Genomic DNA, 22495 nt, shown 5'->3' on the forward strand with positions numbered 1-22495 from the left:
AATTCGTAAAACCGATCACATCCGAATTAAGTACGATATCCTAAATTATTAATATTTATTTCTTATGTGAATATGATCTTTGCGCAAAGTATATAATAACTTGTAATATCATATGACCTACTATATTCGTCAATTTGACACGCCGAATCACATGCACTTGCTTTCTCGGGTTGAACGCGATAATCTTTAGCGACGAATGGCACGATACGGAGCCATTTCTATTGTTTGTATAAATCGGCAAGAATCGGTTTTATTGAATTTGCCGATGCTACATCTAAGTTGTATCGTGCTATATGTTGATCCGTTTAATACAAATTAATTCCTGGTGTATTTTACGATTTTACGTTAACAACACAACAACAACATCAGCCTGTAAATTTCCCACTGCTGGGCTAAGCCTACTCTCCCTTTGAGGAGAAGGTTCGGAACATATTCCATCACAGCGTTACAATGCGGGGTAGCAAAATGCACATGTAGCAGAATTTTTATGAAATTAGACACATGCAGGTTTCCTCTCAATGTTTTCCTTCGCCGCCGAGCACGAGGATTATAAACACAAATAAAGCACGTGGAAATAAAAAGGTGTTACCCTGCGCTTGAACCCGCAATCATCGGTTAAGATTCACGTGTCTAACCACGGGGTCATCTCGGCTTGATTTTCGTTAATATGTGTAAAATGTCTTTGTATATCAATTGAGTTTACGAACACACTTTAACACCTTAATATATCCTGCGTAGCTGAACAGTATATTTAGAATGGCCGTATTAACCGAAATTGGTCAGAAGGACACCGTCATTAATATTTGAATATCATGTAATAACAACATGTATTGGTTATAAGTCATTATCGCCGACGACGGCAGGCCCCTCTATGATAAATTAAATTATCGGTAAGCTTTAGTATGTATGTAGCTTGTGCTAACGAGATGTCATAGATAGATAGATAGATAGATAGATAGATAGATAGATAGATAGATAGATAGATAGAGATAAGATGATTAATATAGTATTTAGAAGAGAATTGTTATGAAAGGTAATTTAACTATTTACTCGATTGTTCAAAAAATGAGTGTAATGATTTTTAGTAGGAAAGTACGTGATTTCATTATTCATTCTATTCTTAATACCGAACATGTTGCAAAATTCCAAGTGACCCTTATTGATTTAATAATTTATTCGTCCATTTTTATTTTAGGTTGAGAAATTTTTGAATTCATTAAAAGTATCTTAAAGTTTAAAGCTACGCTTATATAATTATTTCATAATGTTGGATTTATTAAAAACTAATTACAGAAGTCTATTTTGAATATCAAAACGGCTTATGAAATGATATCCTCATTTTGTATTTATATTTGCGGTGTTCACGCCTTAACAATTAAACAACATTAAACAAATCCCCTCAACATTATAATAATATATATTAATTTATATAATTGTATTTAACTAACATAACTTTGTATTTTTGAAATGTTAAAAAAGAGTAACTACTGAGTTTCTTGGCGGTTCTTCTCGGTAGAATATACTTTCCGAACCGGTGGTAGCTTCACTTAATTGTAAAATGGCGATTCAAAAGTGCTTGTAAAAGCCTACTCGAATAAAGATGTTTTTTTATTTGATTTGATTAAACTGTGAAAGACGAAATCAATTGATATTAAATACGATACATGTATTTGGGAACTAGAGGCTATTTAACTAACATATAACGATAACTATATGCTTCCGATTTCATTCCGATTCATCTTCGTATATTCGTCAGAGATATTAGTCACGTTAGTTTGATCCTAACCTATTTGCTCATTTTATACTCAGCTTTAAGCGGATTGCAACTAGATCGGTGCGTTTGTAGAACAAACGGCTAAACGTTAACGATTATGATTCGATTCGATTACGAAGTGTCAATTTGATAGTAGAATTATGGCACAGTATAGATAACCCTTTGTGAGTTCATTGTAAAAGACATTTTCAACTTTTCGAAGATAATTTTATAACTCTTCTAAATTTTAGAATTAAGCTGTCGATGTTAAAAATTGAAGATTTCTGATAAAGTCATGAATACTTTAATTTTTGAAGGTATTGTTTTGGATTTATTCAAATAAGCCAGGTTGGATAATTTATTTATTTATTGTTTATTTCACCCAATCTTAAAACAAATATAACATTTTTGATACACAAAAGTTGCATAAGGTGCAAAAATAGTTATCACCTACCTACCATTTATTTTATTCTACCGCTAAACAATGTTACTCATTAATGTTATTTTCCAATTTAAAGAGTAAGTGGGACAGAGTTAGTGGGCAATTTTGATGAACAGGACACCTAGAGATTACAGTAAATAAAAACACAGAATATTTACATACATGTTACTATTATTATAATTTTGATTTTTAAGAAGACTTATCAAGAAGCACCATTTTTTTAGTAATTTTACAATTTTTTTTATTAACAACATGAAACGTTTTCCTTTGGGTGATTTTTTACTCTGAAAGTTAAATCTTTAAGTTTATAAGTTGAGAAAAGATCTTTGTAAGTTTCTATCGCAGTTTTTCTTAAGGCTATATATTTCTTTTGTTTTAAAATATTGGATTTATTACAAATATTTATTTACTTTTTAAGTATATTATATTTTAATTATATTACTTCACTGGTATAAAAAAAGTGAAAAATTAGGATACTTTTTAAATAAAATTCTCTATAAATGTTAAACAATATTATATGTTTGATTCTTTTTTTAAAGTAACTGTCAATAAGTGTAAAAAAGTGCTGCGTGTAACACAATAAATAATTTTATTTTTCGATAGTCAAATTACGTTAAACGCATGAAAATTCAGTGGCCTTGCACGCGTTCTAACCACTGGGCCATCTCAGGTCATAAACTCACTAGCAGTTCGTAATTTTTACAGATGATAACAAATTATATATAACGAATTTACGACTTCAAATTTTAATCAATCATCACACTGGCTATTTAGCGGGAGCGAGCGCAGTTATATTAATATGATAAATGTGAAAGTAACTCTGTCTTTCTGTCTCTTTTTCGCTCTTTGAATTTGATGAAATTTGATATGAAGCATACTTGAACTCCAAGAACATAGACTACTTTTTATTGCCTGACTCATGACATCCAACACCCTAAAGCGCGTGCGAGGATGCGAGTTACTACTAGTAGGTTATACTTGAACCACTTCCTATAATCCTACGCAGTTGAAATGTCACATTTTACTTTAGTTCCTTTAACAATAGATAAAAACAAATCTATTTAATTACCGAAACGTGTGGTTCCTCGCTCACTCGCTGCGAACTATGGCGAGCACGCTGTACTCATACTTCGCTTTGTACTCACTTGCAAATTGTTTGAATGACATCAGCCTTAAGGCTTTTCTTAATTGGGATATGCAAATGTAAAACAACATTGATTTTATAAATACGGACGTGTGTTAATTGGTTTATTTATGTCTTTGTTGATATTTAATCAACTGGCATGAAGCGTTTTTCACCTACGTTTCTACAAGCCCTAAAGGTGTAAACAGCAGACATGTTATAATGGATGAGGCGTTGTAGTAAATGACTGTTAATTTGTCACTGTCGCCTATTATTAAGCTGACATAGCCTAGTGGTCAGAACACGTAAATAAATGAAGATTCGAATCCGGCCAAGATATTTGCAACAAATTATACCTCATCATGTTTGCTTTCATGATTCTTTAATTTATGGTTTCGTAATGTGAATATGTAAAGTAAAGTAAAGTAACACCCTGTACATTTCCCACTGCTGAGATAAGGCCTCCTCTGCCATTATGGAGAGGGTTTGGAACATATTCCACCACGCTGTTCCAATGCGGGTTGGTGAAATGCACATGTGGCAGAATTTCGATGAAATTAGACACATGCAGGTTTCGTCACGATATTTTCCTTCACCGCCGAGCACGAGATGAATTATAAACACAAATTAATCACATATATATAGTGGAGCTCTCCTGGGTTTGAACCCGCAATCATCGGTTAAGATGCACGCATTCTAACCACTGGGCCATCTCAGCTTCATGTGAATATGCTATGTTATGAAAATGGCTTCTAGTGTCATTGTGCTTTGACATCTATGCTGTAGACAGATATAATATAATTAGTTGACAAGGCATGACGTGCTACACGTCTGAAGAACGTGGAATAATTTTTACTGCATATTTGCCCTCTAGTCGGTCTCGACCATATTTGGTTCCAGCATTTCTAACAACGAATTTATATTACTTTTCTAAGAATATTACTTTTGCTTCAAGTATGAGCAGTCGAACCGAGATGGCCCAGTAGTTAAAACGCGTACATCTTAACCAATGATTGCAGGTTCAAACCCATGCCAGCTCCACTGTATATTCATTTGCTTAATTTGTGTTTGTAATTCATCTCATGCTCGGAGGTGAGGGAAAACATCGTGAGCACACCTGCATGTGTCTAATTTCATAGAAATTCTACTATATGTGTATTCCACTAATCCGCATTGGAACAGCGTGGTGGAATATGTTCCAAACCTTCTCCTCAAAGGAGAGGAGACATTAGCCCAGCAGTGGAAAATTACAGGCTTTTGTTGTACTTTTGCTCCAACTCGTACAATATGTATCTTATGTACATTGTAGGTGTACCTCAGCAACGACTAAAAAAAGGCTGCTCAGAAAATGGCAGTCGATTTTGCGGAATCGATGATGATATGTTTTATGGGCATTATATTTGTCTTCCTCTTTGTTCATTTGTTTTGGTGCTTTTGTTAAGTGGGATTATCGTTAAAAAATTAATTCTGAAAATTCGTAAGTGTACCTGTTCCTAGTACGATTATAATGTATGTAGTCGTATAGTATAGGCAAGTGTGGGCAGACAGCACTATGAATTTGATATAAATATTTTATATTTCAATGTGTAAGCATTAGTAATGTAGACGGACTATGATAGGAGAAAAATAGATAGAGTATCTTAATTAATTTCAGTTTTTGTAATTTATGTACCTACGATTATTTATTTTGTCATAAAAATATTATATTATATTAATTTATCAATTATAAATATTTTCTCATGTTCTTATTTGATAACTGCTAGATTATAATTTATTTTATTAATTTTGACTTAGTTTCTAACCCTGATGAACCTTAACCAATTAGCTAACAGATATCAATAAAAATATTTTCTGTTCCAGATTTCAAAAATGGAATCCAACATAACTTTATACAACGCCAGTTCGTTAGTGAGGAAAGCGACTTCGAGCGTCACAAATGTGACCGTTAGGAACGTCAGCATCGTCAGCAACGCATACGAATGGCGTTTCGTTCTTCCTCCGTATTTCCTGATCTTCATGCTCTCGATATCTGGAAACTGCCTCGTGATAGCAACACTGGCGAGCAATCGACGAATGAGGACAGTCACGAACGTGTATTTGTTGAATTTGGTAAGTATTGAGCGTCGAGTAAAATTAATACTTCTGAAACTAAGTTTAATGAACGCATTTGAGTCATATTTTTCTTTTATATAATATTTAACTTTTGGACAAGGCTATTCTTCTCTTAACTAGAAGTTTTACACCTCTTTCCATGGTGAATGGTGAACACACAAGTAGTAGATTTTATCATCTTATGAATACAAATTTCTTTGTGATATTTGACTGCGCATGAGATTATTTGAAATTTATAGATAAAATATTGGTTTTGTATAAAAATTTCGTACATTTATTAAAAAAAAATCAAAATGAAGTGAAATCATAACTATTTTTTATATAATTATATTTATTTTCATTTTTCGGCTGAATCTGTATTACAAACCAATGGAAGCTTCATTTATATCGTTTATCATTACTATTCAAAAGTGTTTGTACTTGAATACAATATATTTTGATTTCTTGAGAATCTACATTTAGAAAGTGTGTTAGCTTTTTAATTAATTAATACCCTTATAAAGATTGCACTGAAATATCAAATAGAGTTTATATATAATATATAATTAATCAAAATATTATAATGTTAATATAATTTATACCTTTTTGAAAAATTATTACTTTTTGAGATCACCCCGTACAAATAAACGAACAAATTTGACCCCTTTATAATATTAGTATAAATAAAAGTATACCTTTTAGAAAAATAAATATCAATAAGCTTAAATTTATGTTCGTTTCCAACCCGCCTTTGCACTTACTGGGAACATTCACAATTGACTTTAACTATTTTGTTTTAGTGTACCACAAAGTATATGTTTACCATTAATTCTAACACTTGAGAAAATGTTTGTTAACGTGTAATTCTAGAGGAATTATAAACAAAAAATATACACTAATAACCCAATAACACCGTGTAAAGTATTAAAATAACCACCTAATTTGATCTTTACAATCTTCTTTACAAACTAAAACATGGAAATTGTAACAGTTATTAAAAAAATAATTATTGTATGCAAAATATAAAAGCTTTTTCTTATAAAATATAAAGGGGCTCGGGTTAATACAGTACCATATTATAATAAAGCAAAAAAAAATGTTTTGTCCCTAATACTTAATTGACAACCTGGTAATTAAAAGGGTACACGAAATTAATAAATACAAAATAAAAATAAAATAAACCAATCACACGGAAAACATAGACCAGAGGAGACATAAAAATAATAATAATACAGGATAGTTATTGACTTTGAAATAAACTTTATCTATAAGAGCCGCACAATAACAGCCTGTAAATTTCCCACTGCTGGGCTTCTTCTCCCTTTTTGGGGAGAAGGTTTGTAACAAATTCCACCACGCTCTTCCAATGCGGGTTGGTGGAATACACATGTGGAAGAATTTCTATGAAGTTAGACACATGCAGGTTCCCTCACGATGTTTTCCTTCACCGCCTAGCACGAAATAAATTATAAACAATTAAGCACATAAATATTCAGTGGTGTTTGCCTAGGTTTGAACTCGCATCATCGTTTACGAGGCACGCGTTCTAACCACTGGGCCATTTCGGCTCTCAAAAGTCGCACATAACTTAGTTGTTACAATATGTAAAGTTCAAAAATATGTTTCCATGAAGGTATTATTCGTGAATACTAATAGCGTTCTGCGCTTCACCGGTAACATTAACTTATGAGGAACAAATTTCGTGGAAACAAAAATGTACCATAATAGGTTCACGAGTGCCAAAATGGAACTTCTATGTAAATTTAACGTATCAAAAGTATTACTCAAATATGTCCTTTAAACACCAACTAAAAATATTCGCCGAACAAAAGTTCTTTGAATGAAATGTAAAACAATTAATCCGATGGTCTTAATATTTTATAGTTAACGAGAAAATGTCAATGAATTCCCAATTCCCATATTCGAGGAAAATTTTCCTTGTAATCATTGATAGAAAAAAATTTTTCGTCAATACACCGAGAAAAGTATAAATGCTGTTTTTTCCGCAATACCTCAATCAAAAGTCAAAATGTCAAAATATGGTATATTTAAACTTACTGGCCTCCAAATAACTAACGAAAGAGACTCAGTGGGACTTTTTAATTTAATTATTTTATTTTTTCAAAATTTCATTTACAACGCAAGTCTTTTATATTTCTCTTTGTAACAGCCGAGGCAATAATTTATTCCCAAGGTGTGTCTTCATCTAAAATGGCATTACTTTTATAAAATCCTTTAACATCCAAAGGCTCTTCCAGATTTTTTTGATTTGAGATTGAATTCTGCAATTGAATAATTTTGTACCTTTTCTGAGATGCTGTAATGCTGCATTCTTATTCCGAGTACAATATTATATACGATACAACTTCTTCGGAACTCATGTATATTTTTAGAACATTCTTTACAATATTTACAAGTAAGAGAGTTAAAAGGAAGTTGATATTTGTATTCCTTTAAATATCTTTCTCAAAATAAACTATGAGGCTCTGCTTATTTATGGATTATTAGTCAACCATCTAATTTTCTCAACACGGATATCTTTATCCTAAATCGACATCATATCTATATCATATCATATATACGTAGATAGGCGTATAAGTAAAGGGGCCACTTGGTCGTCATTCCCTTTGCCAGTAATTTTGAGAGCTAAGACGTATTCTACTTAGGTGCCTGTAATTACACTGGCTCACTCACTCATCAAACCGGAACACAACAACGGTGAGCAATGTTGTTTGGGGGTACGATATCTGATGGGTTTTACCAACCCAGATGGAATTGCACAAAGGCCATAGAATGCTGCAGAGCTCCGTCTGCTTGCCATCACGTGAACACGAAGGTTTATAGCGTATCTATTGCGATATCATATTTTTTTGTAATGTCAATAAAGACAAACGCTTGCCCAAGCAGCGCAGACAAAAGTCGGTGTATTGGAAAATTCTGAGCTTTGCATGAAAAAGTCGGATCTATTCATGAAACTTGAAATGTTGAAGATGAGTGAGTAATGATTTATTAATAAAACTTTTACTAAAAAATCAATGATTTTTTTCCTGCTATCTCTAATCTAATCTCTAATCTAATCTCTGCTAAGAACTGGATTTGAATATACGTATTTTTCATCAGTACCAATGGAATACAAAAGAAAAAACAACTGATCCCAGAATCCAGATATGGCACAACATTTAATAAGAAGAGGAATATGGAAAAGATGACCTAAAACGTTTCCTTGAATACGATTCGAGGTCTCGTACCATTAAGTAACGCGAGTGTTATTAAGTGTCTATATACGCAATTAAGCACTTTTATTATAGGACCGTCGTAGGTGTGAAATAGATCGCTAGAACATGCAATCTATTTTACCCGCAGTAAATTCAGAGCACTGTTATTAAAATTTCATACATCAGTTTAGGCTTATAAGTTTAACTTATAAGCCTTATTTAAGAATGTTTAATTTATTATAAAATTACCTAAATATTGTTGTGTTTAAAGTAGGGAAATCTGTATGGATTATAATAATAAGGCGAGACAGTAGATCACGTCGGCCCATCCCAAAAATTTTACAAGGCGCAAATTCGGCCTCACATGGAGTACTGCCGTGCGATTCTGCAAAAACCACATTAGGATTTGAAACAGTTTTCATTTCTTAACTCATATCGAAACGACCTTGAATGGAAAAATATTTGGTATTCCGCAACGATAAGTCAAATCATGTGAAGCGAAAACTGTGAAGCGAGATGCTAGTGCAAACACTTCAATTACCGATTTTTTAAAAAACATTCCCGATTAGAAATTTCTAATAAACTAATGATTTGAAAAATAAATGACTTCATGATTCATGCTAAATATATTATAAATAATTTATTTTATAGTTTAAAATAATTTATAACGCAAAATCAGAAATATTTTATTAATATCTGGCTGAAGACAGATTACCTTTGCGTAAAATTTTGTCAAAAAAAGTATAAATGTCAACATAAATGTTTAACATTAATATTTAATAATAAAATATCAAGTAAATATAGTAAATTGCTATTAAACAAAGAATTTAATTGAATCGAAAGTTTATCCGTAACTACTTTTAATCACTACCGTTTAGATTTATTATGGAATTCTAATGATGAAGTAAGTACCTACATACCTATTTATTTTCTATGTTCGGAATACAATAATCCCAAAAATTTAATTATATAATTTTTACGTTATAAACACTGGTCATTAAATATATGCCTAATGCCTATAATGTATATTAACTGTAATTATAAATTCTCAACTTAATTAGAAAGCATCCTGATGGTGCTACTCCTAAAAGTTGTACTACATAATATACAAACAATGTAATATACAACTACTAGTTTGAGTAATTATTTAAGTCTAATTTGGTTGATTCAGACGAATGTTCAGACATTCAGTAAATAATGTATATAATTTAGTATGTAATACAATTCACATATGTATGTTATTTTTCAGCTTCTTTATAATATGATTAATGTGTTTTTAATACTATTTTATTTATTTTAGTGATACCATTGATGCTCACAGCATACCAGCATGGCAGAAAAACATGTGATAATACAGGAATAGCATCTATAGATTCTATCATTTCTACACAAAATGATCCATATTTTAACGAGGGAGGAAAACATATTTGGGATTTGTATATGAAACATTAAAAAATTTTACACATTTTGTTGTTTTATTATTTATGCAATACTGTTTTTGTACATATAGAAATACAAATTATTATCATTACAGTATCTGTTTATTACAATGGTCTTCAAATAAGAAAATATTACAATTAGATTAGTAAAGTAACTGACATTTAATAATTCATTACACTTAATTTAAATAAATAATTGAAATACAAACATACCTAATTGGAATATATTCATTTAATAAGTTATTTTTATATTAAATAACATTAATAGAATAGTGTACATTATCTAACATTTAACAATTTATAACACTTCATTTTATTAAATAGTTAAAATATTTGCAATGTCTATACTATTTTTTTTTATTAACACACTTATTCATGTTTGTACTAGTTGTATTTTATCAGAATTTCTTATTTTGTCTTTTCCTTTAAAATGTAATATATTCCACTGACTTGAAATACATGTAATATTTTTTTGTTTTATTATTATTAAATATCCTAATATGTGTTAGACACAACAGTATGCAGGAATCCAGCTTCTTAAATTAGAAAAGAAATTGAAATTCAATTCAAGTATCTACTTATTGTTCTTAAATCTTTACCATGAAGCATCAATTTGTCCGTGTAGTTTGTATGGTATCTGGTTGTAATAAATTATATCTGTTTACCTATAATTTATATATGTAAATATATTTTCTAGTAAGATATTATTGACTTAGCTGTAGTTTTATATAAATGTATGCAATCCATCTGAAATAGAATGATAATAAATTGATATGTTAATTAGAAGGAACTAATACCCTTAATATAATAATCAGCATTATTATATGTTAAAGAAAAACTGTGTAAAATTGTAAACCTCAGATCAAGGCCTTTACAGCATAAAGGTTTTTGATAATTTTCTATATATTATTAGATCTTAAATTCTTATTTGACAATGAGTTATTAGTAATTCGTAGATGCGAGATAAATATTACTTCATTTTCTTAATGATTAAAAGTAAGATCTACTTAGGTATGCTTACGTTAGGATACATTCTCCGAGTGATAATATCATGCCAAGGTAGTTTTATTTGGTCCGAAGATACATTATTAATAGATCACATTGATTTACAGTTTTCGCTTAAGCCTTCCGCCACCTTTGATCTACTTTTAATTTGACGTATTTAGCCGAGATTAGTTTCATTTTTTAATTTCGAAATCGAGATACAGAATGCCAATTAATGTCAAATAATACAGTTCTCACTGAAACTAGTTCGTATTACTTTCAATCTCACAAAACGGCGCTAGTGTAGATTTAATTCGAGTTTGCTGAATGCCAAATAGAGTTTTCATTAGAAATCCCACATATGGAGTCGAAAAATGGGTTTCGGAATCGCCCAGCTGCTCTCACCTCTGGGCGGGTGTTACCCAGTACCAGCTCCTTCCATTTGACCGTATCCAACGTAGAGTGGCTCGAGTTATCGACGATCAAGCCTAAAAGAGATGTTAGATCACTCTGCAACTTCTACCGAATTTTTCACGGGGAATGTTGTGAATCCGGGCTGCTGAATTTCACCTTCGGACATCTCGTCAAATCGTCAGACAATCAATCAACAATCGTCTCGTAGACATTTTCTGCCTCGCACAACACCTTCAAGAAGAGAGTGAACTCCTTCCTAAAAGGCCGGCAACATACCTGCAATCCCCTGGTGTTGCAGATGTCCATGGGCGGTGGTATGCACTTTTCATCAGTTGAACCTCCTGCTCGTTTTCCACCTATGTCATAAAAAATAATTAATAATAATAATAATAAGCAGCTTTTTTATACCGCATAAGGTCCTAACCGCCTTTCTTAATGAAGATGATGCCTTATCTTAACAATAGGTGCTACATGCTTTTTTACTTTACTTTTTAGTATAAAATCAGTAGCAATACAATCGATCTATACACAAGACACCCCGTAGTAAAAATTTGATACTTGCTTTTTTATTCTTCTTATTCAATATGTTCTTATGTATCTTATTCAATTTAATAGTGTTGTTTTGTAATCAAATATCTTCGAATATATATATTTAAGCTGCGGTATACACGCTCGCATAAATAGGTAACACTGGGTAGTAATTATAACCGTATTCTCCTAACCGTTGTTAGGTCACAGATAACGCCTATGAAATTATCTAATCCAATCCAATAGATGCAACTTTAAATCATATACGAGGATTAAGATTACGATTAGAACTAAAATAATTAATTAAGTGAAAACTTCGAAGTTCTATTCTAAAATCGTTATTTATAATTTTGATTGATTATTAATGATGATGATTTTCATTTATTGTATATTATATCCTATGTTGGTGACTAATTAACTCTATACGTGTTATACTGCAGTATTTGTGGTCCACTTATTATAACCACATCTGTGTAAATTAAACGCAGCTTAGTGAAAATAATATCATCGTCATAAAATTTGTCATGTTTATGATATATTAAACAAAATGCATGAATGTTAAATACTAAGAAAAAATTATTTGAATTTTTAATTCGTACACTTGTAAGTTACGTTAGTGTAAGTGTACGAATACGTTGTAAGTGAACGAATTTAAAGTTAATTGATATTAATATATTTTATTGAATTGAGGAATCTAACTAGATTCCTCAATTTAAAAGACATCAACTTGACCTATTGACGCATTGTTACTCAACTACTACTCAACTACGCATTGTTACTACAAAGCAATTCTTCAAAATCAACAATGTGTTTTAATTTAAATTTTTGACAACTATTTTTTCCTTTCTGGAATAAAATGCGAATGGATATTTATAGACGAGTTTCTAATAAGCTTTGTCCATGTGCGTAAATGAGGATGTGTGAATGCAGTACTATTACTGGTGGTCATACACTGCATACCCTTTATTGAATGTCTTTGAGTCTCGAATATAACCTCCTGGTATTTGCACCTGTTCAATGAAATTTTCTAATTTATAAATACTCCTTACAAGTTTTACTTTACATATCGTATTATAAACATGTGATTGCTTGGTTATTGTATTTTGATACATGCTCTGCAATTCCTGGGTCTGGATAGGTTCCACCCACTTAGTAGCTACCGCTACCGCCAACATCACTCAGAATATTTGTGTTCTAGTTTGAAGGATGAGTAGGCCAGTGTAGCTACAGGCATAAGGGACATAACATCTTAGTTCTTAAGTTTGGTTGGCGCATTGGTGATGTAAGGAATGGTTAATATTTCTCTGTCGATGGGCGATGGTGACCACTTACCATCAGGTGGACTATATGAACGTCCAGCAATATATACCATAAAAAAATATGCTTCTATGTTCCTTTTATCCGTAAAGATAAAATAAATGAAAGAAACTTTTAAAAGGTCATTTTGATTTTGAATCTAATGAAGGTTGGTCGTGTCATCTAATAGATGCGCATTTTCATTCATTTTCCGTAACACGTTTATATTTTTCTACACACCACTATAAAGGTGACTTGGATTTATTAGCCGTGTTACATACACATACCGTCGTAAAGGTAGTGCACATTCATGTTGTACATCCAACTTTCCATCTCTCACTTAGTTTATAAGTTGTATTTATTTCTGTTTATAACAAATCCTATAAAATTTCGCTCTTTCGTATTTAATGTTCCTTTACAGCGTTTATTGTGCACTTAAACTTTAACAAGCAAAGTACAATGTTTGTTGAATGAAATTTAGGCTTATTTATGACAATAATCCAATCTAAAACAAATTTATTACTCGATGAAAGCTGTACTTAAATAGTTATGTTACTAATAATGATTAATATGAAATTCTTGAAACGACTTTTAATGCCGTCACAAGATCTGCTAAGCGACTTATTTTTTTACGTCACAAAATTGCAAACTACATAAAAATTTTTGTTTTATGTAAAGTTACACACATATAATTTATCATTTGACGTAGCCCAGGAAGATAGCTTACGTAGATTCATCCATCATTATATTGTATAAACTTACATCGAGTCTTTACAAGACATTATGTTTGATTGTAAAATATTTTTTACGAAATAAATAAAATATAAATAAAATTTTAACAAAAAGAAAAACCGACTTCAAACAAAACACTATTTTAAAACAAATGAATATGCACGAAAAAGTAATAAAAATAATTGCGTATTCAACATATTTTCTAGAGTCTTCCTAAGTTAAATGAAATGTAAAATATTAGACTACTTAAAAGTCGATTAACGATCATATCATGTAGTTATAGTTATTGGTATATTCGGTGTCAGCCACGGTGCCCTTGCCCCAACAATCAAAAGAAAGAAGCGATACGAGCCACTTGATTGATCCAGTATATTATTGTGTAAAAGGTAATTTGTAAAAAACATATTTGTTAAAGTATTCTCGTATTGTTTTTTGATAGATATACTGTAGGGTTTTATTGGCTGACACCGACTCCAAATATAACAATAATTATAACTACATGATATAATCGTTAATCGACTTTTAAGTAGTCTAATATTTTTCATTTCATTTAACTTAGGAAGACTCTAAAAAATATGTTGAATACGCAATTATTTTTATTACTTTTTCGTGCATATTCATTTGTTTTAAAATAGTGTTTTGTTTGAAGTCGGTTTTTCTTTTTGTTAAAATTTTATTTATTTTTTGATTTTAAGTGAAGCTGATGTTGACTAACTAATTTTTTTTAATATGGATAGATTAAACGTTCCGTTTATATGAGTCAGAAACTACTTCGAGGACAATTTCAAAGGAAACTTGCGAATAAAGCAAAAATAGACTTTCGAAAATGCGGATTTAATACGTCACGCGGCGTGAACTACAAGGATCCCTCGAAAGAGCTGTAATCGAACTCAACAAAAAAACTTTGAAAAAGACCAAATATATTTCGTACATCATATGACATCACATCACATACACAAAATTTGATTAAAGATAGTAAGAAATTCTGCCCCATATCGCACCCTAACTGCGAGCCGTATAGAAGTTCCATCACTACATAGTATAAAACAAAGTCGCTTTCTCTGTCCCTATATCTTTAAATCTACGCAACGGATTTTGATGCGGTTTTATTTAAAAGATAGTGTGATTCAAGGGGAAGGTTTGTGTATATAAAATATGAACAATATAGTAAAGAAACACTGATAATTTTAGAAGTTTGCGATGTGATGTCGTGTATAAACAAATTCTGTAGTATATTTAGTATCAGTATTGCACCCGTGCGAAGCCGGGGTGGGTAGCTAGTTGATTATAATATTCGACTATGATAATTACATAAACATAACCACATTACGGAAGGTGACTCAAATATCCAAATAACCTATAAATAAAAGATTCGACCGAGTATCGCTAACGTGCTCCTCAGAATTGTTCCGTTCCCTTCCGTTCCGTTACTTTGTCATGGATCCTGTGCTCAGAACCTTACCAAACTTTCACCAAATTACCCTTGAAGTATATATTTTATAATAAAAAAAGAATTATCAAAATTGGTTAACGTGATTTTCAGTTATTCACCTATTTGTCGCGCATATACATAATGCAAATTTAAGACTTATGTCGTTTTCACATGGATACCATCATCGTAAAAAGAAATAAAAAAGTGGGACCCCACGGGAAGCACTACCTTTCAAACAAAAAAAAAATTATCAAAATCGGTCCACCCAGTGAAAAGTTATGAGGTAACTAACATAAAAAAAAAATACAGACGAATTGATAACCTCCTCCTTTTGGAAGTCGGTTGAAAATAGTTTTCATTTTTTCAGCCTTTCGACTTTAACTAACGTAACTGTCAGGTAAAACGTATTTATCGTATAAGACGGATTAAGGAAATCCCTACCCATAAACTTAAGGAAGTTTATAGTAATAAATTGCTCATATAACATACAAAAATAGATGACAAATTCAATTCTACTTATAAAATAAAATTATTGTTTAAATACATCACGTAAGGCTTTCATTATGCACCCACACATGTCTCATAAAATAGACCCAATAAGTGCTGAGTAGCAAGTTTGGTCCGTTGTAGCGAGTATCGTGTTGGTTGATTTTTGTAACTAAAGAATTATTAGAATTTACGTGATACAAAAGCGAATTTAAGGCAGGTATGTTCACGCACGAAGGCGCGCCACTCCACTTAAATTATTAATATCGACGTGCATTAGTATAACTAGAGCTTTCAAGAAATCTTAGTATACGTGAGACGATTAAAAGCAAAGACTAAAAAAAAATATCTATATATTTTTTTATTTTTATTTAATTAAAAATTCCAATGTGAAATAATGCCATCTTAGTATTGTCTATGAAACATATGTGCTCTTCAACAAATTATTGTGCGTCGAATAACCAATAACCATGTATAATTGATATGAGCATGCCGTGTACACATGCTTAGGAATGTAATCTAGCTCAAAATTGTGTAATTTCGTAATTTTAATGTATGTTCTGATTGTATTCTGTTTGTGTACCTATGAATAAATAAATAAATAAATAAATCTGCGAAGTGGCCCATGTCTATATTTGTTTATATATAAATTTAGTGTCGTAATCAGGTTCAAATTTATGATTGTCCAAGAAAGCATGACAAACAGATAAACAAAGACAGTAACAGTCTTTCGAATTTGTAATATTTGTAATATTAAGACTGAATTACATAATATTGAGAAAGTTGACGTACATAATATATGAAGCGCAATGGACTTGATAACTTATTTACTATATAGGTATATGTATTATACAACAAAACCTTTATCGTAAATCTCTCCGCATATTGATGAAAGCCGTATAAAAATTGGTTCAGTACGGGCGTTAAAGTATATTTGAAGTTGCCAAACGTCCTATTTTTCCTACTAGTTTTAATATCTATTCGAAAAGTAAGACCAATAGTTATATTCATTTAATCTGAATGATATATTTCGGTGAAAGTTAGTGAGCGTTAAAAGCTTCGTTTTTACATGAACAGAGCTTATCTCATAAGAACAGAAGCTAACCAAATCTAGCATAATGTATGTTCCGTTTGATACGGCATTTTCATTGGATAGAAAAATTCTTTCAGAAAATCATAAAAAAACAATAAATTTTTACTTTATACGGTATGTATATTATAAGGTATTATAGTGCTACAGAATTCGAAGTCCTGAATTCATATGTATTTAAAAATTATAGACACGACTACTCAGCTGTCTCAGCTGTCTCTAAAATTCATCTTGTGCTCAAAGATAAAGGAAACCATCATGATGAAGCACTGGGAAGTCGTTATAAATTATTTAATTATTAGGGTTGGAATGTACTGATTATTTGATTGAGAGAACACTTAAGTCTCTCTCTGGTAGGTCATACATATGCAATGAAATATATTATACACAGTTATATCACAAGTCTTGAGATAGACGCTGTAGCCAAAATTAGTTTTCAACTATTAATTTTATATATACTTTTTATTATACAAATTGTAAGTCCTTTAGGTTTCTCTTGCCATAAATACTAATATATTTATTTATTTACAGGCAATATCAGATTTCCTGCTGGGAGTATTCTGCCTCCCTTTCACACTCGTTGGACAAATATATAGGCGGTTTCTGTTTGGCGCCGCGCTTTGCAAATTAATACCATTCCTACAAGGTAAGTTTTTCCATAATTTAATGTATAGTTAGTTATTTCAATCGTTTCATATGAATTCATTCGCCTTAACAATTTCAATATCAAGTTATTTATGGAGAGACATCCCTAATTGGGACACGTCGATTCTGTACGTGCCTCCCACATGTGCCCTCTTTTACGATTGGATCTTATTATAACATAATTTCCAACCTCGGTCGACGAAAATGCAATGCGTCGTAACATTTTTGAACAGAGTCAGATTAGCTCTTTTGTTACTATGTGATATTGTAAAATACAGTAAAAATATGTAACTTTTGTTATCAATTTTGAATCGTCATTTTACACAGTATAAAACAATCTTACCGCTGTCTGTCTGTCCCTGTGTATGCTTAGATCTTTAAAATTACGTAAAGGATTTTGATGTTGATTTTTCTGTATATTTCATGCATAACATAGCAGAGAACAACAACAACAACAACCTGTAAATTTCCCACTACTGGGCTAAGACCTCATCTCCCTTTGAGAAAGTTTGGAACATATTCTACCGCACTGTAATGATAGATCAAAATCATGTAATACAGAATTGCATACGTTAAAAAGATCTACAAAAAAGTCCGCAATTATTTATATAAATCCTTATAGGGATAGCCCACCATAACCATTTTTATCTTTTTATTTTTATGAGAATAACTTATTTTTGAAGCGATTTTCACCTATACGACATTAATCCTTATCCAATGTACTAACATCGTGCATTTAATATAGATTAAAATGTCATTTTAAAGCATGTTATTCAAATGCTTACTTTCGTAGATATTACAGATTTAAAACATCAATATCATGTGGTTTGTATTTGTCTAATGACTGAAAAACTGTTAACGTTGTATATAAAGACATTATGTAGTATTATTAGCACAGCAGAGCAGAGATGGCCCAGTGGTTAGAACGCGTGCATCTTAACCGATGATTGCGGGTTCAAACCCAGGCAAGCACCGCTGATTCATGTGCTTAATTCGTCTTTATAATTCATCTCGTGCTCAGCGGTGAAGGAAAACATCGTGAGGAAACCTGCATGTGACAAATTTCATACAAATTCTGCCACATGTGTATTCCACCAACCCGCATTGGAACAGCGTGGTGGAATATGTTCCAAACCTTCTCCTTAAAGGGAGAGGAGGCCTTTAGCCCAGCAGTGGGAATTTACAGGCTGTTACTTTACTTTTTTTTTTATTAGCACCAGCATTGCAACTGTGCCAAGCTAGGTTAGTTCGCTAGTTATATTATAAATGGAAAACGAACCACGTAAGGATCCGTAGTATCATCTTTTTAGTAAATACAGAGATTCTGTAGTATATTTAGTACCAGCATTGCAACTGTGCCAAGCTAGGTTAGTTCGCTAGTTATATTATAAATGGAAAACGAACCACGTAAGGATCCGTAGTATCATCTTTTTAGTAAATACAGAGATTCTGTAGTATATTTAGTACCAGCATTGCAACTGTGCCAAGCTAGGTTAGTTCGCTAGTTATATTATAAATTGAAAATTAACCACGTAAGGATCCATAGTATCCTCTTTTTAGTAAATACAAAGATAGTTACTCGTCAATTTTGAACCATGGATGACTATCTATAGAGGGAATATAATATGAATGACGTACAATGAAAGTGAATGTATAGAAATTTAATTCATGTGACTCAATCCATTCGAGGGAAAAAAAGCAATGTCAGAAAATTACTAAAAAGTCTAAATGTGTAGTTTAAACGTAACATTAAATAAAACTTGTTAGTATCTCACTCACTTTACATTTGAAATTCGAATGGAATTCTCATTAATCGTCTCTAGACGATTCTGTAACGAACAACACGAACAAATGAAAGCCTCAGATCCACAGATGCGGCTGTTAAAGTTAGTCAAGTAACTGATATTGATACTGAAGCAGAACATTTCAATATGTATGTAGACAACTACAAACTAAAACCTGGTTTAGGTTTCTACCTGAATATTTCAATTGTATGCAAATATCAGCCGAGATAATATGTCAAATAGATTTCCATACGTATAAAATTAAAAATACCTAACTGTGTATGTAGCACACATTCGTCTCTTATTTCATTTTCGTGAGTTTTTTCCAAAACAGTGAGACCAAAATTTATAAATATATAATAAATCAAACAGTTATTTTCAAATTTTACTAAGCAGTATATAATATGGGTATCCATCCAAACTTTTCTTACATTTTAACAATTTTTGTTTATTCAAATCAAATCAAAATAAACTTTATTCAAGTAGGCTTTTACGAGCACTTTTGAATCGTCATTTTACAATTAAGTGAAGCTACTTCCGGTTCGGAAAGTAGATTCTATTGTGAAGAACCGGCAAGAAACACAGTAGTTACTCTTTTTCAAAATACAAAGTCAAGTTAGTTAAATACAATTATTTAAAATTAATATATCCTGCTTGGAAGTCAACAGGTATTAAGTCCAAATCTTATGATTAAGGTATAAGGTAATATATAATATATTATAAGGTAATATATATTTTTTCTTATCTATCTAATAAATTAATAAAATAGATTATAACAAGCGTTTGTATCAAATATATTATGTACATTTTAGTTGGTGTAATTAACTTGAATTGACGTAAATTGAGGACGATAATTACATCTTATATAAGAAGATACTATAAGGAATAATAGATTTAAATACATTTTAATAATAAAGATCATTATACCATGAATTACAAAAAATATAAACCATTTTTGAACTAGCACTATTGGAGAGGAAGAAGGTGAGGAAACCTGCATGTGTCTAATTTCAATGAAATTCTGCCACGTGTGAATCCACCAACTAGCATTGGAGCAGCGTGGAATAAACTTCAAACCTTCTCCTCAAACGGAGAAGGCCTTAGCCCCGCAATGACATATAGAGGCTGTAGTTGTTGTTATTGATTGCAAATATATTCGTAATAGTAATCCCTAGTGGCTTTGCTCCCGTTTTTAGAGTTGATCATCAGTTGTGGGTATTACGTCCTGTACGACTAAGACAATACATTATACAGCGTGATTTTTGAGTCTAAAAATATCAGTGCATTGAAAATTTATGTATGAAACAGTTTTGTTCAAAAAGTCGGCTTTTTAGGGAACAAAAGGGAATACTTTAAACAATATATAATAAATAAAACACTAAAATGTAAGAACATGTTTTTAAAACCTATAGATTTCTTTTGAAATAAATCAGTTTATTTCAAAATAAAATCTGTCAAAGGACACAGAAAAAATATAAGAAAAGAATATAACAGGCGCCACGAGTTAGGGCTTAGGGTTGAACGAGTTTATTTACGAATAAATATGTTATAGTACTACAATGTAAAGATAAAAGATTTTTTTCTTTATTCGAAGATGTGAGAGACACAAAATACAATAATATAATTATTACAAATGTTTAGCTATATATATAATATTAGGTAAAGTACTTAAGAGGTTCGTTAAAAATGAAAATAAAATTGGCGTACATCAATGAAGAAATTTCTAAAATAGTCAGATTAGTAACTTAGTATTAGCTTAATTGTCCATGTATTATAAATAAAACCTTCTTCTTGAATCACTCTATTTATTAAAAAAACCGTATCAAAATCCGTTGCGTAGTTTTAATCATTCAAGCATGGGGATATAAGGGCAGAGAAAGCGACTTTGTTTTAAACTATATAGTGATTAGGACGAAGGTGATCTCGCCCACGTAGCGTCCTCGTTAGCGTGTATAGTAGTAGCGCGAGGCCATCCTGGCCGCCTTCTTATTCAGGGCCGTCTGAAACAAAACACTTGAATCCTTCACCTCCCGCATCCCTAGGATTATATCCCATTTTTTAAGCCCTAGCCTGTGGAATTTGCGAGACGACGTCTTTATTATTTTTTGTCTGGATATGATATTTGCTTTTCCCGCTCCGCTGCCTCCTTCTGGACCACAGAAGAAAACTACAACCTTCCACGCTGATTACCTCCGAAGTGTCAGCGATTTAAGTACCCATAAACAAAACTTGTCTCATTTCAATGAAAAAGTCAATGTCTACTTTATTTATGAACACATTAGTTGACAGTAATAGGAAACATGAATAATCGCAATTCCAGCTGAGATGATTCTACTAGTATTACTTTGATTGACAAGCAAGGAGACTTTACAATTTCGTTTTAAAAATTGTAAGAGATATTTGCTTTTGAGAACAATAAGTGATGTTATATATTTTTGCTTAGAGAACTGGAATATTAAAAAAATAAAAGCTTGATTACCTACGTTTGAACTCTTGAAAAAGTTTGTTTGAAATGAGTCGAGATTGCCCAGTGGTTAGAACGCGTTCATTTTAACCGATGATTGCGGTTTCAAACCATTTAAGTTGTTGTAGAAATATTTAGAACTTTTACATCAAAGACATATTTATGTCTAGATTATTATGAAACACCAAGGAAAGCATGAAGTTATGTGATACATGTATTTCAAGAAAATAGATCTCACATGTTCGAATAAAACGTAGAATTTAATAAAAACTTAGATAACACTATACAATAAGGTAATTAATATAATCAATTATCTACTAATGACAATCAATTATCAAGTGTCTGGAACAATAAACATTAGTTAATAATTTATAAATTGTACAGTCTAATACATCAGGAATAGTTAATTCTGATATCAATTAGATTATCCAGAGTATTGACGGATGTCTGTAGCTGTTACATCTTATACATGTATAGCCAAGACACCATGTCACGAGACGTAAATGCAATATTTGTTTTCGTTGCGTCAAAACATTTTTATTATAATAAAGAAGCATTGCTTGCTTAAGCAACCATT

The 22495-nt window shown here is 31.4% G+C and overlaps 1 protein-coding gene and 1 long non-coding RNA gene across 2 annotated transcripts in view; one reads left to right on the forward strand and one right to left on the reverse strand.

The window, feature by feature from the left end:
• LOC124544210 (cholecystokinin receptor type A-like) overlaps positions 1-22495 on the forward strand; it is a 61395-nt gene that overhangs the window by 17318 nt on the left and 21582 nt on the right. The window contains exons 2-3 of the mRNA XM_047122673.1: positions 5179-5427; positions 17557-17671. Of these exons, the coding sequence (XP_046978629.1) occupies positions 5188-5427; positions 17557-17671 (355 nt within the window). The 5' untranslated portion in view covers positions 5179-5187. The remainder of the gene's footprint in view (positions 1-5178; positions 5428-17556; positions 17672-22495) is intronic.
• On the reverse strand, positions 10544-11439 carry LOC124544163. Its single transcript, XR_006967520.1, has 2 exons — positions 11085-11439; positions 10544-10810 (listed from the first exon to the last, which is right to left on the reverse strand). It is a non-coding gene; the product is annotated as an uncharacterized LOC124544163 (long non-coding RNA).

Source organism: Vanessa cardui, chromosome 4 (genome assembly GCF_905220365.1).
Source record: "Vanessa cardui chromosome 4, ilVanCard2.1, whole genome shotgun sequence".
Classification (NCBI taxonomy): Eukaryota; Metazoa; Arthropoda; class Insecta; order Lepidoptera; family Nymphalidae; genus Vanessa; species Vanessa cardui.